Source organism: Phaenicophaeus curvirostris, chromosome 5, assembly GCF_032191515.1.
Source record: "Phaenicophaeus curvirostris isolate KB17595 chromosome 5, BPBGC_Pcur_1.0, whole genome shotgun sequence".
NCBI classification, from domain to species: Eukaryota; Metazoa; Chordata; class Aves; order Cuculiformes; family Cuculidae; genus Phaenicophaeus; species Phaenicophaeus curvirostris.
The window spans coordinates 59,090,736-59,109,342 of NC_091396.1; the positions used below are offsets into that span (position 1 = coordinate 59,090,736).

The window sequence follows — 18,607 nt, forward strand, 5'->3', positions numbered from 1 at the left end:
TATTTTTGAGACAAAAAATATTAGCTCAGCAATTGTTTCATCATTTACTTTTAGAACTATTTTACAATATTGATTTTCATGTTCTGCCTAAAATAGGGGTTGTAATGTTTTTGCACTTTTTTGAGCTGAGATTGGGAGGTATTATGGAGCTGTGTAATTCTTACGGGATCCTAAGGAAGAAATAAATTGCACAGGATTTGTACTCAATGTCTTAAGCCCTTCAAGCACTTCTGTTGCCCTTCTTAATGTAATTTGGCATGTTGTAAATTATACAGATACTGAATATAGTGGCACAGTAAGTTTCCTTTTAATATTTTAATTCAGTTATTGCATTTGACATGTTTGCCTTTTTTTCTTTCCCTAATAGGTGCAGGCAAAACACCGACTTTAGGAGGAGGATTCCATGCCAATCTGGGAAAGGAGTCACGAGCACAAACTCTGCAGAATGGTACTTGCAAGCTTTAGTCTTGTTGATATGCCTTTTTTATTATTATAATAATATGGTTTATGACGATTAATTTTTGGGTTTGTGTGATCTCAAAGCCTTGGCAGGCCAGTCATTAGCAGGTAGACAAGTCTGCCTAGTGCTGATTTTACAGCGTGCTCTCATTCGATTTTCGTACCTGATTTATGAGGTCAGGTAGCTGGATGACAAAGGATAATGGCACCTGACAATACTATTGTAGTTTAAAAGGGCTTTTTCAAGGTTGGCAAGCTCATTGCACCTTCTTATTATCCGTTAACCTATTGTGGCTTTTTATTTTATCAGTTTTCAAGATTCTTGAAATGCTTTATGCATGTTTATTTTCAAGTATAATTGTTTAAATGCTTTTGGTTTTATGCAGCTTAAGTGTGAGTTAATGCATATGATTACTGTGAAGTGTGCATAAATATGTTCTTAATTTGTGACTGTTGAACAGAGAGGGGGAAAACTGGAAAAAGTGTTTTAGAGTCCTGAGTTTATTTATTTAAATATTCTCATGACATGCTAAACACTTTAATTGAGATATACATAATCTACACTTCTTAAAAACCGTATAAAAACAACCTTTATTCCAGAAACAGAATGGTCTTCCCGTTTCAATTGCTCTTACTCATACAAATGGGCAGGAGTGTATCTTTTTTTGACTAATTAATACTCTTATATTAATAACTCATGGCTCTTGGAGATGACAGCTGACAGACTGTCGTATCAAAGACTCAGAAGCTGACATGTAATTAACCATGGGACACAAGTGGATTTTACTGATATGGTGCTCATTTTGAGGAGATATTTTAGGTAAAGGTATTTTCCTAAATTGAAGTCTTACACTTGTAATTCAGACACAGATACTCTCAGCTGATATTATGCCTGCATAGGTATACAAAGTGCGCAATTGATCTGATATTGTATCTGCATAGAAGGTTTAAGATTGATCTGTGTTATTGAAATATAGCCACATTGTTTTAATCAGCATTATTTAGGTGATTTATATACAGATTTTTTTATATATAGAACATTTTGTTCAGCTGTTTCCACTGAACAGTATTGAGCTTTGCTTGTTTGGCAGGGTAAAGCTTGTACTTTGTGAGTTTGTTTCGGTGTCAAGTCCTAAATTGTTAACTTATGAGTTTTAAAAATGCCTGTATAAAGTGTAACGTGTATAGGCAGTGGAATAAAGCTATTAAAATGAAGTTTGTCTTTGAATGAAGGCACTTTAATCAAAACTGTAATTTTGCATTTTAAAAATGCTTCTTGTGCATGAGGACTGCCCAGTTCTTTGTCTACAATTTTAGAAAAGTAAAATGCGGAGAGGAGGAAAGGTTGTCATGTTCCTTCTTGGGGTGTTCAAATCCTTCAAAAGCCATTTTGGTTGTGCTGGAAGTTGATCGTGATTAAAGACTGTGTAGGCGTTTTTCTGGAATCTAAACGTGGCTTCTTTCTTGGATGAGTGTTTGCTAGCGAATATGCCTGAGCATCTTCCTTCCCCACAGCTTTTGTGCATGGGGCCCCCCAAATCATACACAGTGAATTTGACTTGGCTGAAGTTCATCAGTATCATCTAAAAGACGTTATAATTGCTTGAATTTAATTTAACTCCCAAATAGTTTTGAAACAGAATAATAATTTATTGTTTTACCTATACTTGTCTGAGGCTTTTTTAATAGGTTTTCTTCTCCTTCCTTCTCGTGGCTCTCCTTTATGTAGGAAAAAATGGTTTGGTTTGAGTTCTGTAGCCAACCTGCATTTGTCATCTTGCCAATCTGTCTCTGGGAAAGTTTTTTTAGTGAGCTAAGTGATGTTCTTGCTCAGTCCCAGGCGTGACAACAGCAGCTGATATTTCAGGTAGAGCAATTGGTATTTGAAAGGCTTTTCTTTCTGCTGCTGTATAATGACCTAGTTGTCTGCTGCATTTAATCACTTTTAGCTTTACATAGTTTTTAATTGCAAATTGAGCTGTGGCAGTGAACTTACAAAATCTCACTTTGTCATACTGTGTCCATGATCATGGCTTTTTTTTTTTTTGAGGTGAAATTATGTAATATCTGCTGCATTTAGGCTTGAAAGTGTAGCAAGGTAAATGAATTTACTGTATATACTTTAAAGAAAGCAGTATGGGGCTGGTCACTGCATGAGACTGAAGTGCACTGATAATTGACTGTATTGCAGATTAACAGTAATCCTTGGAGTCTGATCAGAAAAAATGCTGAGCTGCTTATTTATTTATTTGCTGGTATGACTATGTTTGCATTTCTGTAGTTAACTGAGTTGCAAATGAACTGCTGAATTTAGCTCCTGTCGGGATGCTGGTGCAGCACAGCTTGTGAGCACGCTTCAGGAGGCCTATTCTTGTAACTCGGTGATGGCTCTGACGTCAAGGCTGCACGCTGCCCTCGCTGGTGTAAGCACATGATTTTGTCCTATATGCTGCTCTACACAAGGTAGTGCTGAAGGCAGGAATCAGACTCTGGAAAGCAGGATAGGTGGTGGAGTGCACATTGCTCTGGAGGACATCTCCAGCGTGTTCAAGAGCAGTTTAAAGCATGTGTGTGTGTGGTGTGAGAGCACTGGCAGGTCTTGCACTATGCCTGCTCTGCTTGCCAGCAACCTGGAGGCTTGACATGATGTGGGGAGAAGTCCAGCAATGGAGCAAGGATTGCTGTTTTCTAAAAAACAACCTCCCCCTGCTTTCCCTTCCCTCCCCCATGTAGTTTGGGCCAAATTCTTCCTTACTGTAATGTCTGTCTGTTCGGGAGAAGTGAAAGGGAGGTGATCTGGGCTCTCTATCTTGTATTTAATCACTAGCAAAGCAGCTAGGGCTGGCTGAATGTAAGATGCTGCTATTTTTGAGTCTTGTAATTAAGGGATGTTTAGAATTAGATGACAACCAGTTTTTCATTGGAATACTGAAGGTAATAATTCCACAGATTTTTCTTTTCCTCCATTCTAAAATTAAGAAAGGGAGGAGTCAATTCTCCCAACAACAACTCCTCAACAGTTCTGGACTCTTCTACAAAATCATCATTTTCTGCATTGTTGTAATATTTATATATATATACACACACACAACATAACATACATCTACTCTGAAGAAAGCCATGGGCAAGCCCTGAAGGTTTTACAGTTTCTAGGTTTGTCTAAGGATGTCTGATACACAGATGTAATTTTCCTTATCGTGCCTGCCTATGCTGTATAGAATCATAGAATCATAGAATAACCAGATTGGAAGAGACCCACCGGATCATTGAGTCCAACCGTTCCTATCAAACACTAAACCATGCCCCTCAGCACCTCATCCACCCGTCTCTTAAACACCTCCACGCAAGGTGAATCAACCACCTCCCTGGGCAGCCTGTGCCAGTGCCCAGTGACCCTTTCTGTGAAGAATTTTTTCCTAATGTCCAGCCTGAACTTCCCCTGGGGGAGCTTTAAGGCCATTTCCTCTTGTCCTATCCCCTGTCACTTGGGAGAAGAGGCCAGCACCCTCCTCTCTACAACCTCCTTTCAGGTAGTTGTAGAGAGCAATGAGGTCTCCCCTCAGCCTCCTCTTCTCCAGGCTAAACACCCCCAGCTCTCTCAGCCGTTCCTCATAAGGCCTGTTCTCCAGCCCCTTCACCAGCCTCATTGCTCTTCTCTGGACTCGCTCCAGAGCCTCAACATCCTTCTTGTGGTGAGGGGCCCAGAACTGAACGCAGTATTCGAGGAGCGGGCTCACCAGTGCCAAGTACAGAGGGAGAATAACCCCCCTGGACCTGCTGGTCACACCGTTTCTGATCCAAGCCAAGATGCCATTGGCCTTCTTGGCCACCTGGGCACACTGCTGGCTCATATTCAGTCGGCTGTCAACCAACACCCCCAGGTCCCTCTCCTCCAGGCAGCTTTCTAGACAGACTTCTCCTAGTCTGTAGCACTGCACAGGGTTGTTGTGCCCCAAGTGCAGGACCCGGCACTTGGCCTTGTTAAACCTCATGCCATTGGACTCTGCCCAGCGGTCCAGCCTGTTCAGGTCCCTTTGCAGAGCCTCCCTACCCTCCAGCAGATCAACACTTCCACCCAGCTTAGTGTCATCTGCAAACTTGCTAAGGGTGCACTCAATGCCTTCATCCAGGTCATTGATAAAGACATTGAACAGGGCTGGACCCAGCCCTGAGCCCTGGGGAACCCCACTTGTCACTGGCCTCCAGCTGGATTTCACACCATTTACCACCACTCTCTGGGCCCGGCCATCCAACCAGTTTTCCACCCAGGAGAGTGTGCGCCTGTCCAGGCCAGAGGCTGACAGTTTCTCAAGCAGAATGCTGTGAGAAACTGTGTCAAAGGCTTTACTGAAGTCCAGGAAGCTACATCCACAGCCTTTCCCTCATCCAGCAGCCGAGTCACTTTGTCATAGAAGGCGATCAGGTTAGTTTGGCAAGACCTGCCTTTTGTGAGCCTGTGTTGACTGGGCCTGATCACCCGGTTCTCTTGCATGTGCTTCATGAGAGCACTCAAGATCACCTGTTCCATGACTTTCCCTGGCACTGAGGTCAGACTGACAGGCCTGTAGTTCTCTGGGTCCTCCCTGCGACCCTTCTTGTAGACGGGCACAACATCAGCCAGCCTCCAGTCCAGTGGGACTTCCCCAGTCTTCCAGGACTGTTGGAAGATGATGGAAAGGGGTTTGGCCAGCACTTCTGCCAGCTCCTTCAGTACCCTTGGGTGAATCCCATCCGGCCCCATAGACTCGTGGGTGTCTAGTCGGGCAAGCAAGGCTCTGACCACCTCCTCTTGGATCATGGGAGCCTCATTTTGCTCCTCTAGCTGCTGGGTTAGTACACAGACGGAACGACTTTCTTTACAATTAAAGACTGAGGCAAAGAAGGCATTAAGTACCTCAGCCTTTTCCTCGTCCGCTGTCACTGTTGTTCCTTCTGTGTCCAATAGGGACTGTATGGTCTCCCTAGTCCTCCTTTTATTATTTCTATATTTATAGAAGGATTTTTTGTTATCTTTCACAGACTTTGCCAATCTGATTTCTAGTTGAGCCTTAGCCCTTCTGATTTTTTCTCTACACAATCTCACTTCCCTCCTGTAATCCACCCAAGAGGCCTGTCCCCTCTTCCAGAGCCCAGAAACATTTCTCTTCTTCTTGATATCACTCAAGATCTCTCTGTTCAACCAAGCTGGCTTTCTCCCCTGCCGTTTTTTTTTCCGGAACATGAGGATGGCTTTCTCCTGAGCTGCTAGGATTTCCTTTCTGAAGAGCTCCCAGCCCTCATGGGCTCCCTTGCCCTTAAGTACTGTCTCCCGTGAGACTTTGCCAACCAGCGTTCTGAAGAGTTCAAAGTCTGCCCTCTGGAAATTCAGTGCTACTGTCCTGCTAACCACCCTCTTCACTTCACCTAGAACAGAAAACCCTATCATCTAATGATCGCTTTGTCCTAGGCGTCCACCTACTGCCACATCCCCCACAGGGCCTTCTGTGTTCACAAACAGCAGGTCCAGGAGGGCACCCTCCCTTGTTGGTTCATTCACCAGCTGTGCAAGGAAGTTGTCTTCCACGCACTCCAGGAACCTCCTAGACTGCTTCCTTTCTGCTCTATTGTACTTCCAGCAGATATCAGGAAGATTGAAATCTCCCACAAGAACAAGAGGCATTGATCTAGAGATTCACCCCAGCTGTTTATAGAAGAGCTCATCAGCTGCTTCTCCTTGGCTGGGTGGTCTGTAACAGACTCCCATCACAAAATCTACCTTCTTATGGGCTCCTCTGATTTTAACCCACAGGCACTCAATCTCCTTATCCCCACAATCCATCTCAATGGTGTCCAAGTCCTCCCTTACAAAGAGGGCTACCCTGCCTCCTCTCCTACCCTTCCTATCCCACCTGAGGAGTTTGTAGCCCACCATAGCTGCACTCCAGTTATATGAGTCTTCCCACCACGTTTCCGTGATGGCAATGATATCATAGGCTCCTTGCCCTACAACAGCTTCCAGCTCTTCCTTCTTATTCCCCATGCTGTGTGCATTGCTGTAAACACACTTCAGCTGAGCTGCCAAGCCTTCAGCCCTCTTAGAGAGGACAGAGATTGTTCCCAATTGCCTGGTAATGGAGTAACTAGCTCCAGAGTGCCTGTATCTCCCTTACCACCCCCAGGTGTGTTCTCCCCCACTTTCTGTGTGGTGAGGTACAGGTGGTCCTCACCAGCACACTCTCTCTGAATCACCAGTGCCCCACATCCAGGCTTGCTCCTGTCTAGGCTGGTCTCAACCCCCTCCCCCTTCACATCTAGTTTAAAGCTCGATGTATGAGCTTAGCTAGGTTTCTAGCAAGGGCTTTAGTCCCCCTAGGAGACCCATGATGGAGGATATTTTTATCTTTTTCTGAGGATGGTGTGGTCTAGGGAAGGATTCTAGGCTGTGGGAACCATCATCCTCATCCTTAGGGTTAGATTCCACCTGGAGCACCTGATACTTGTTCACCAGGGGCATCTGGGGTTTTGGTGTCTGTGTGAGGGGAGCAGATTTCTTTTGTCTGGCAGGAACTTGCTGCCATTCCCCATCTCTTGTTCTCCCAACCTTGCAGTTTGCAGGTGTATGTTTCCTTACTGTTTGTAATGAGGTGGTATATGGTTTGTAGCCTTTGCCTTTCTTTGAATCAACTGATGTTTGTGGGTGTTCATTTGGGAGTTGGCTGTTTATAAAAACTGGAGTCTTGCTTATACTTGCTAAAATATTTGTACAGGAAAGACCTGCTCATAGAATTATCATAGAATGGTTTAGGTTGGAAGGGACCTTAAGTATCATCCAGTTCCAATCCCCTGCCATAAGCAGGGACACCTTCTGCTGGGTCAGGTTACTCAAAGCGCCATCCAACCTGGCCTTAAATGCCTTCGGGAATGGAGCAGATGGGGCTTCTGTAGGCAACTGTTGTATACTGTAAAACTGTTGTATTTGTTCGTAATCTGTTTGATTTTCAGTGTGCAATACGGTGCCAATTGAGGTCCAAAAAGCTCAGGTCCACAAAATGCTTCATGTCTGTTCATATTAGTAGTAAAAACCTGCACATCTATGAGATTATATGAAGAGATGTTTCAACTTTGATTCAAAGGATTTGATAAAATAGCCAAACGGTACTGATTTTGTGAGAAAGAAGAATTACTAATAACATACTGGCTCAGAGAGGGGACCCTTTAACAAGACAACTTCCTCTGTTGTCTGGGCATCTTCAAATTACTATAGCATTGCCCAACGTTTATGGTTACTTACAGGGCTGAAATGCAGAGTTGTATCCCTTTAAATCTCATTTCACAGCTCTGTGCTGCATTACATAATCTCTGTAAATAGTCGGTTTATTCTTGTTTCCTTCCAGGCAATCTGCTCTCACTGTATCCATGTTGGAGTCATAGTTACAAGGGAGTTGTTCTTGACTTGGAGCTCTGATACTTTCTATAGTCTTCAGTGGCCCAAAAGAAAAGAGAGAGAAAGGAAGGTCAATGGCATGATTAAATGCTTGTTGCAGATATTCAGATTTTGGTTTAAGCTAGATTTGAAGATTGCAACTGCATCTTGCTTAATCCAAATTCTGAACTGTTGCGGTTTTTTTAATAACTTCTTGAAATGTGTTTTCCCTCAGTCCTCTTAAATACCGAAACATAGCTAATGGTATTTTAATGCTAAATGGGAAGGCATTTCTGATGATGTTCTCTAATGCATGTTTGACTGTTTACATTGAAACTATTTGCTTAATTCTTTAACCTTCATTGTCATCACTAATTTCATAGCTGGTTTATTGTAAGTGATTATGGAGAGCTAATACAATGTAAGATGCAATGTGAATTAGGCCAGGGTAATATATTATACGCATGAAGAACAGAAGTATCTGAAGAATAAAACCAGAGAATGCTCTTTAACAAAACTAAGGCAGCAAGGGAGAACAGGATAGTAGAATCCTAGAATAATTTAGATTGGGAGGGACCCCTGGAGATCCACAAATTGGTGGCTTTGAAGTTGCATTAAGCTGCTCAGGACACTAATGCAGCTGAGCTTTAGGTATCTCCAAGAAAGGATATGATACAGTCTCACTGGACAACGTCTTCCCTAATGTTTGACCACCCTCACTGTGAAGAATTTCTTCCTTATATCTAGTCAATACTTGACTCCCGCTTCTTGTCCTTTTGCTGTGCATCTCTGATGATTCTGGCTCCATCTTCTTTATAACCTCCCACTGAATAGCTGAAGACACCTGTGACGCTTCCCCCTTAGCTTCCTTGTCTAAGACTGAGCAATTTCAGCTCTCTGCTTCATGCCACGTGCTCTAGTCCTCTAATCATCTCAGTGACTCAGTGCTGGATTTGCTCCAATATGTCATTGCCTTGTCTTGTGCAGAGGAGTCCCGAACCGAACAAAATACTCTAAATATCTCACAAGTGCTGAACAGGGCATAATAATCACTTCCCTTGACGTGCTGGCTACAGTCTTAGTCATGCAGCTCTAGGATGCAGCTAGCCTTCATCATTGCACTTGGGTGCTTCTGAGTCACGTTCAACTTTTTGTCCACAGGGAATCTAGATCCTTTTCTGCTAAGCTACTCCCTAACCTAACAGTCTCCAGCTTATATTGTTGCCCTGCAGTTCTTCTGTCCCAAGTGAAAAAAAATTTGCATTTGCCTTCTTGAGTTTTGTTAAGTTAGTTGGCTCGTTTCTCCAGCATCTTCCGTTACTCTGAGCAGCAGCTCTGCCCATCAGTTTATTGACCACTGTCCCAATGTGGTGATATCTGCAGGGTGGCAAAGGGAGCCTCCTGTCCCATTGTTCATATTGTTAATGAAGGCATTAAACCAGTATTGACCTCTGAATCAATCCCACTTGTAAGTCTGATGGTTAAAGTGCTGACTGCTACCTTTTGAACCTGGCCAGTTTGTCACCCAACTCGCAGTTCACCTGTCTGGTCTGTATCCCCTCAGTCTGGCTGCCAGGTTACTAAGCGAAAATGATGAAATGGGATACAGGAAGAGTAGTGATTGCTATTTACCTTGACTACAGTGTGGCTTTTATTGCAGTCAGGCACAATTTGCCCTCATTAAATCTGTGATGGCAGTTCCTGGCAGTCTTCTTGCTTTTTGTGTCTCTGGAATTGGTTTCCAGGTAGATGAGTTCCATAGCCTTTCAGCAGGCTGAAGGGAGGCTGACTCACCTCCAGTGTCCTACTTTGCCCTCTGGAAGAAAAGCCTGGTACTTGCTGCCTTCAAATCATAGAGAACTTGCCCCGATTTTTACAACTTCTTAAAGATGGCAAAGATGCCTCACTTTACCAGCTCCCTTAGCATGCTCTGGTGTATCCTGTCCTGTCCACTTGACATCTATATGTAGATTTTGCTTAACTGAGCCCTCGTTCAGTCTTTCTCTACCATGGGTAAGGCTTCCTTTCCTCCAAACCTGTGTAGAAAGACCTGTGAGACCTGAGAAAGGACATTGCAACTGAGACCAAGGAGACTAATGAGGTGCTATAAAGCCAAGCTGCCACACAACCTGCCTGCTCAACTTCCTTTACGTATGAAGTGTCCCTGTGCTTTGGGGTGGTGGTACTTGGAGACTGACCAGTCATCCTTGGCCCCTTTGGCCTTCATGGCAGTACCTCAAGGGGTCCTGCTTACCGCTTCCCTGAACAAACTGATGCTTGCCGTATAAAATCCAGGTTGCTACGTGTCTTCCTCAGAGCCCTCAAGATCTTAAACTTTATCACCTCAGGTTGCTATAACTGAGCCTGCTATCAGACTTCACAATCTCTGTCACTTCTTCCTTTCTATAGAATGGTAGATGTATCATGGTACTTCTCCTACTTGACCTGTACCTGGCATGCTCTGGAAGTCCACTGTATTGCTTGTGCCTCAGTGTGATTCTCTTCCAGCAGATGCTGGAGTGGTTGCAGTTCACCATGAGAACTAGGACATCTTCCTGTTGTCTAAAGAAGGCTTCGTCTTCAGGTCAGATGATCTGTTGCAGGTACTTATGAGCCTCTCCTCCAGATCCATTAACTCTTTGTTAGTATGCCACTTGTTTTTCTGCAGAGCTTCACATGTTTAAGCTGTTCCTTTGTGTAAAATGAGTCCTCTGTCACCTTCCCTGTCTGTCCTTCTTGTGGAGCCTGTAACCATCTGTCCTGTGATTAGTCATGTGAGCTGTTCCACCATGTATCTATCACCCCTCAGTGAATTTGTAGTTTTGCAGCTAAGCATAGACTTTGAATACTTCCAGATTGTTTCCTTTACTGGATGCAATCTTTTTCATTGACTCTTCCTCCTGAATCAAGCCCTGTCCTGGCTTCAATTTCCATTTTTCTCTTGTTGTCTTTTAAACTAACTATTGCTTAAAGTTCTCTGTTTCTATGTTTGTCTTGTATCCTAAATTTCTTTCCTCACTGAAGCTTTGAAAGACTTCCTCTTCTAGTCAGACCATTGCTTCAGTTTTACCCTCTTTGATCTATCTACTGCCTTGTCTCTTCCGAGTCCTTTATATCATTAACAACTTCTGCCTCATTCATTTTCTTCATCTTTCCTTTTGATGCGTTAACTTTCCCCATCTCTCCTTGTGGAAAGGTAAGGGGCATATTTCCATTTTAATTTGGGATGATCTTACATGGGTTTTGTGTGTAGGTATGTTTTGTTGGTGTGGGTTTTGTTCTGTTGTTGTTTCAAGTGCAATCTCTTCCTCTGGTAAACCTCTTTATTTTCAACATACCTATTCCATCTAGCCCCATGTCATGCCTTGAGCTAGGGTAAGATTCAGTTAGCAAAGTTTAGATGCCTGTGTGAGCTCATTGTCCTGAGCTCCTTTCAGGGTCTCTACATAGTGGCAGACAGATTTAGGTTGTGATTAATTTAATCTGAAAGGAAGTCAAATGACTCATTCTCTGGAGTGTCTACTTCTCTGCACTCACTAAAAAGAAGTCTAGATGGACTAAGCTCAGATGTTCATCTCATCGTTAGGGTGATGGCGTCTGCCTTGGTTTATCTCCTTGTTGACACAGGCTTAACATGGACTAAACTGAACTATGTCTTGCTGCTTTGCCCTTTTGCATGCTACTCATAGCTTTTCCTCCTCCTGTCTCATAGATCCTTCCTCTCCAGCATCTGCTAAAACATGGATATGACCTAGCCACTCACATATTTATTTCTTGTACAAGCGTCTCTTGACTTTCATTGCTCTTTGTCTCTGATCAGATCAAGCTCCAGAGCCAAGAAAGCAGAAAAGTTGTGACCTGAAATGTTACATCTTTGGTACCTTGACATTTTCATTAAAGAATTTTGAAAGGAATGTTAATTTCCCAACCTGTTTGCCCTTTTGCATTTGTCAAGTAACAGAACTTACCGCTTAACAGTTCCCTGATGAACTTTTTTGGTGTTACTAGGGTGTTTGCTTGTGTTCCAGCTTGCTGGACCTCTGTTTCTGAGGCTTGCTTGAGTCTCAGTAGGTATGGACTGACCTGGTCCTCTGCTTTGATGCAGGCTCTGGTAAGTCACAGAACCATAAGCCGCAGGTAGGTGCTGAAGTCCCTGATGGCTGACCTTCAGCGTATCTCAACAGCTTACATACTTTTCTCAGAACTTCATCTTCCAGAGTATGCAGGCAACTTCACTAATCAAAAAAAGCTTGAAGTGACAGACAAACCACTTATTTACGAAAAACAAACAAGCCTCAGAGGCAGAAAACCCACTCTTTAGTGACTGTAAGTTATTCGAAGAGTTTGGATAAAAGCCGCAGAAGAATATATATCTCTGTTTACCTGTTACTCTTGGGGACCCACAGAGTTGGATTCTGAGGCATCTGAGAACACTGGGATCGTTCTGGCACTGTGGCTTCTCCAGAACATGGGGAATCTCTTCTTTCTTGGATGGCTGATGAGAGCCTGTACTTCATGATTTGCAGTTATCTTTGTTAAAAGACCAGTCAAGATCATCAGTTGATCTGGGACAACCTTTTGGTTATGCATTGATTAATTAGTTCTTACTTGAGTTCGGATTTGAAAATTTTTATTGTCTGAAGCCTTTGCTATTTTTATGTTTTGATAGGAAATGACAAAGTACCCATCTCAGAGATGATTTTGATGTGCTGCTTGTCCTTGCAGTGACAGTATCAGGGAAGAGGAATTCTTGTCTTCTTTCATGACATCTTTTAAGTTTCTAACAAAGAGAGTGAGGGATACTTTAAAGAGTAGAGGATCTGGTAGGTGTAATGTAATAGTAGGATTTTGCCAGGAGGCTGATGAGCAACTTAAAACTTTGAGCACAGCATCCTATCTGGTTGAAATACATGAGTGAAGTTTTGCTGGTCTTCCTTACTCTATTGCTGTGTTTGCTTAGAGAAGAGCCTTATAAAATTCTCTTCTTAGAGAAGAGTCTTATAAAATCCCTTGGAGGTGTTGGTTCAGTCTGTATGTGGACTCAGGACAACCTCTGTTGTTGCTTTTTTCTTTTAGTTTTGAAGATTGCCCTTGAAGTTGAAATAAATATATATATAAAAAAGAAATCTTAATCAAATGAGTTAACAGATGACTCCTCCTGTCTTAACTAATAACAAAATATATTTGCGTGTTTCGCTGCTTTGAACTGGCTTGTTTGTGACTCTGGAGTTAAAGGCCTCTTTCATGATTCCTTTGCTCTGTCTCTTCTCCTGTCTCTGCTCTGTCTCTCAGTTTATTATTTGGCTGTGGGCAAGAAAACTGTGCCAGGGAAGTGCAAATCTCTGCTTCATTCTGACAAACGAGGGAAGAAATACTTTCTAAAATTCTGCATGCTTGTGAATTTTCTTGCTTGGATATTAGAGTTTTGACATCTCTTACATAAGATTTCTCCCTGTTAACTTTGACAATTTCTACGTGGCATAGAGTAGGACAACATATAGCACATTTTTGGAATTCTGACAGAGATATATCTCCTTACAGCTTTGTGTAGGTAATTGGAACCTGTTGTCTCTCTTGAGAGCAATCCTTTAAGTAAAGACAGTTTACCTAGCAGGCTAATGTTTTCAAAAAACATTTGCTTTTTATAGTGCCATTCACAAGGAGATGAACATGGATATTAATAGGTCTAACTTCCTTTTCTATAGCATGGCAGAAAATAGGCAACTGCCTCTCTCCTCCTCCTTCCCTCTCTAGTAACATCTGTAAAATTCTTTGCTAGTAATCTGCCTCTTCTAATGAACTGCTGAATTAAACCATTTTATTTTTTGAAGCTTAAAATATACTTCAGGTGACATAGCTTTGGTTTAAGTTCCATGTAGCTGCTGTTCTCTTTTTTGATTATGGAAAATACGTATGCCACTTCTATGGCATAGGACTGTCCTGTAAATCTTCAGATGTGAGTTTTGAAGTGTTTGTTTCATTTTATAGGCACTATGGTTCAAAAGCTGAAGAGGAGAATGTTGTTTTTTAATGCTGTTTTCTCTGATAGCACCTAGTTCCTTTTTTATGTGTTGGAAGTGCCATCTTGTTTTGCTCTATGAAATAAATTGGAGAGCTAGTGATGCGACAGTGCAGGGAAGCGTTCCCTGAGCCTGAGGGGTCTGCAAATGTGGTTTGCTGGTGGAGCTATTGCAGTTTTCTTGGAAGATGGGTTTTCTTAAATAATGGCCACAGCATTAAACTTCTGGACCCTGCTATAGGATTAACAACAGAAAAAAATTCAATGCCTGTATATACTGTTTCTATATGGAAGACTGATTTATTTGCTTGTGTTCTTGCAGACATGCTTGCACTCATTTCACCTGTGCTCTGCAGCTGAACAGGAATTAGCTGTGATCCCGAACTGCTTTCACCTTGTCATGGCTGATGGTCTTGGAGGAACCAGTGTGTGTCTGTTGGAGTGGGATACAGGTGGCATCAGCTCAAGCGTGGCTGTGAAAGCATGTGCAGGCACATTGTATCCTTGTTGTAGGGCTGTAACAACACCTGCATAGGTACATCTGGCACAGTAGCTTGCAGACATCCAGTGGCAGCTGAGGGAGCAGAGTCAGAGCACATGGTGATGCTTCTCCACAACATGATCACCTCATTCCTTGTGCAGAGCTGCATGTGTAGCTTTGGTTGTCCTTGTTTCCTTCTCAGTTGTGTCATGTCCTCCTAGATGAACGGGCACTGCTGTTGCGTACAGTACTCAAAAGTCACTCAGGCAAAGACTTTTTGGCTCCTGCTCAGTGCCATTGCTGCAGCAGTCTCAGGCAAACACAGTACGCTGGTGGAAGACTGAAATGGGAATGTAGGTATTAGATATGAATGCAGAGAAATGACGGGGTTCTGTAGCAGGTATGAAGTGTGTGTACAGTGGAAGGGTTGTGTGTCCTGGATCCATGCTGCCACGTGCATCAGTAGATCATAGAATCATAGAATGGATTGGGTTGAAAGGAACCTTAGAGATCATCCAGTTCCAAATGACTTGCCATGGGCAGCGACACCTTCCACTGGATCACGTTGCTCAAAGTCTCATCCAAACTAGGCTTGAACACCTTGAGGGACATAACATCCATGACTTGGCTGGGCAGTCTGTGCCAGTGCTTCACCACCGTCGCAGGAAAGAATTTCTTCCTAATGTCTCAGCTATCTCTCCCCTCTTTCAGTTTAAAACTATTCCCTCTCATCCTGTTCCCCTGTACTCTGTGATAAAGAGCCCTTCCCCATATTTCCTGTAGCCCCTTTCAGTACTGAAAGGCTGCTGTAAGGTCTCCCCAGAGCTTTCTTTTTTCTAGGCTGAAAAAACACAACTCTTTCAGCTTGTCTTCATTTGGGAGGTGCTCCAGCCCTCTGATCATCTTCGCGGTCTCCTCTGGACTCACTTTAGCAGATCCATGTCCTTCTTGTGCTGAGGACTCCAAGTGAGGTCTCATGATGCATCTAGGTCAATCTCCTGCTCAAAAAGAAGAACCCAACAAAAAACAGAAAAAGAAGTCCTGGTCCTAGCCTGAACCAGAACAACTCTGCACACAGAGGCAAGTTATTTTTAACCCGAATGATTTGCTGTGCTGCTGTGTCAGCCCTGAGAGCTAATGTGCTGTGGTGTGCAGGTGGTAACAGGGGTTGTGTAAAAAAGGGTCTGGAACTCCTCCGAGTTGTGTTGCCATCAGTGGCCTTCATCTTGTAGAGCTGCAGATCTGGAGTCCAGTAAGGATTTCTAACAGCAGAGCTAGTTTAATCCCTGTCTTTCCCATCTCTCAGCTGCCCTTTCCCATTCCCCTCTTCCAAATGTGCTGGACCTTAGCTTGGGCAATACGTCTGTTTACCAGGGCAGTGAATAGACCTGGGTTTAACAAGCAAAATAACAATAATAAAAAGAACTAACTCTTTCTTTTTTAATCTCCTATTTCCCTCTGATCATTTCACTCCTCCACATGCCACCACAGACTGGAGGAGGGAGTGGATGCTGTAGAGCTGAGCAGGAGCTTCTTAAGCTAGCTTTGCAGCAGGAGAGACTGAATGCAGGACTGCATGGTGAGCTGCTCTCTCAAGTTTTATTTTTTTTAAACATTTATTTATAACTCACTGCCCTGTTACGTTGAGTCCTGCACAGTCAGAGTGAGGGAAGGTGTTTTCTGTTCTTTTGGCTTGACTTAATACGAGTGGGAAGCTTTTTAGAAATGCTGTTCGTTGCTGCTAGCAGATGGATGCTCTCTGCTTGAAGTGCCTCAGGCCTTTATATCTTCCGTTTTCTCCCCCTCCCTCCTCCCAGCACACACCCTGGAGTGCGCAGGCTGTGCTAATTTAGTCACAGCTTAAAAAGGAGTGATGAAGAAGAAATGTGCAACTCTTAATAGAGTTCTTGTCGCTTGCGACGTCTTTAGGGAGTACTTTTTCTTTTCAAGATCCATAACAATTTTTCCAGCAATGTGTATGAGATGTTCTGTGATACTTCACTGTAACAGCAGTAGAATTCTTGCTTCATTAGGACCAAAATGCTAATTCAGAATTTTACTAAACCAGCCATTGCTATGTCAAAAGCTTTCCCCCCTCACCGGTAGAAGCTGGCTGATACAAATTGCCTGTATTTTTAACTGAAAAATTCCTCACAACCAGGGTTAAAACTTGTTGTTCTATGCTGGTTACTATGCCTTATTTTAGTGTATGTCTTATTAAACATTGTGCAGTGAAGATCACCAGGTGGTGCTGTTACACGCTGCCTGAAACACTTTTTGAAAATAAATTTAAATTCTGCCATTGTCATAGTTATTCAACTGTAATTTCATGGGAGGAGTGGTGAGGGAGAGAATTTCTTTCCTTCACCATGCCTCTGAAGTAGAGCTTTTCCTGAAACTTTTGTTTGCTCTTCTGTCAGCTGTTCAGAGATTATGACCATCTCAGATGTAAAAATGGTATATGCAATAATTTAAGAGGTTGAAAGCTGGGTGTGTGGAACCTGGGCTGATTCCTTTGTGATTCCTTCTTGGGCAATGAGTTCGTGAGGGCTCTCATTAACTCGTGAGGGAAAATAATGTGCAGGTATTTCATGTTTTGTCACAGATGGAAGAAGGAAGAGTGATGTCTCCTCATAAGCTGAATGTAACCTTTTTCCTGAATAACATTTAATTTATCCTTGTAAGTTTTGAAGGGCAAGAACTCCAGACTGCTCTGGAAAGACGCTCCTTAGGAAAAAAAAAAAAAAATCCGGGTTTCTAACACACAGCTTCTTTTTGATGTCTTCAATAGTGTAATGCTCTTCTCTTATTTAGAAAAAAAGTTTGGATCACGCATATAAAATAATGTCATTTTTTTCCCCCCTACGATTGTACACAGCAATTAGAGTTGTAAAGAGTCGCTTTTTTCCTAAGGCTTTGCAGAGCTGGCTATTTATGGATAAGCTATGGGAAACTGAGTTTAAAGTTGCAAACTATTCCTTTAGATGAAGATTTCCCCCTTCTCCCATCTCTTTGTACTCAAATAAGTGAAACGTTTTGGACGATAAAGACAACCAAGTACTTTGATGCATAGAATAAACCTAAGTGCTGCCAACCGCGTACACAGAAACAAAGTTTAAGTAATTATGGGATAGAGGAAGAATTGTCAAATTCATATGACTCTTTAAGGTATTATTATTACTATTGTTTTAGACATAATTTCCTAAATTGAGAATGTAACACTTGAAAAATTGATTATATTGTTTGCTATATAGTAAGTTTTTGTTTTCTAATAGAAATTGCAAGCAAATGATGCCTATAGATACAGAAGTACAGCATGGTCTTCTTGAACCCAGGCTGCAGGGTTGGTAAGAACAGACAGTAGCGTGACAAGGAGTTGGTTCAACATGCTTAAACCTCTTTTTGAGCTATGCTGTTTAGTCTTGCTCTGGATGTCAGTGGGAGCTGTGTTTTGCTTGGCATTTTTGTTTGGGATCCCAAATATACACCTAGAAGTCTGGCTTTAATCACCTGGATTTAAAGCCTTCATGCTGTTGTAACAAAGCTATCCCAAGCAAACGCAACATAAATTAAATGAAAACGTAATTGATTGTGAAATAATGCCAATGAGCATATAAATGATTTTTTTAATAAAATCAATTAGGAATGAGATTTTTAGAAGACACTATATTCTTCCTTTAAGTGCTGTAAACCCACACAGTTATTTCATAATACTTTTGGGTAGTATATTATGAAATGCATAATACTAAGAAAGCAGTTTAGGATCATAGTTTGGGTTTCTGGAGGTATACATGGAGCTGGGTTCATGTACCAGAACCAGACACATACATATTCTTCTGTGATTGTCATTCGTTGGACAATGTATATGAATAATATTTACATTGTACCTTATATATGTTATTTGATTGCTTTTATGTATCGAGGTTCAGGGAAAGCATTCCACACATTTTTATGGTAGGAATCATGAACTTGATATTGCTCAAAGGGAGTAGTGTAAAGTTCAGCAGTTTGCACTTTGCGTTATAGTCCATTTAGGGTGACTTTCTGAGAATGGGTTGCTTTCCAGAAATTGATCATTAGGTTTGGTCTGAGGTTTTGTTTTTGAAAGTGATACAGAGCGTGCTGAAGCAGGAGGTCACGTTTCCAGTCCTTGCAAAACTGATGTATAAAACACAGACATCTTTTGATGTTCTTCATTTTTAGGGAGTTTGATGTTGTCCTCCATGAAAGGGAGATATGAACAGTG

At 42.3% G+C, this 18,607-nt stretch overlaps 1 protein-coding gene across 1 annotated transcript in view; it reads left to right on the forward strand.

Annotated features, from left to right (window-relative positions):
• BRF1 (BRF1 general transcription factor IIIB subunit) overlaps window positions 1-18,607 on the forward strand; it is a 180,492-nt gene that overhangs the window by 14,533 nt on the left and 147,352 nt on the right. Inside the window, exon 2 of the mRNA XM_069858918.1 lies at window positions 368-448. Coding sequence (XP_069715019.1) covers window positions 368-448 — 81 coding nt within the window. The remainder of the gene's footprint in view (window positions 1-367; window positions 449-18,607) is intronic.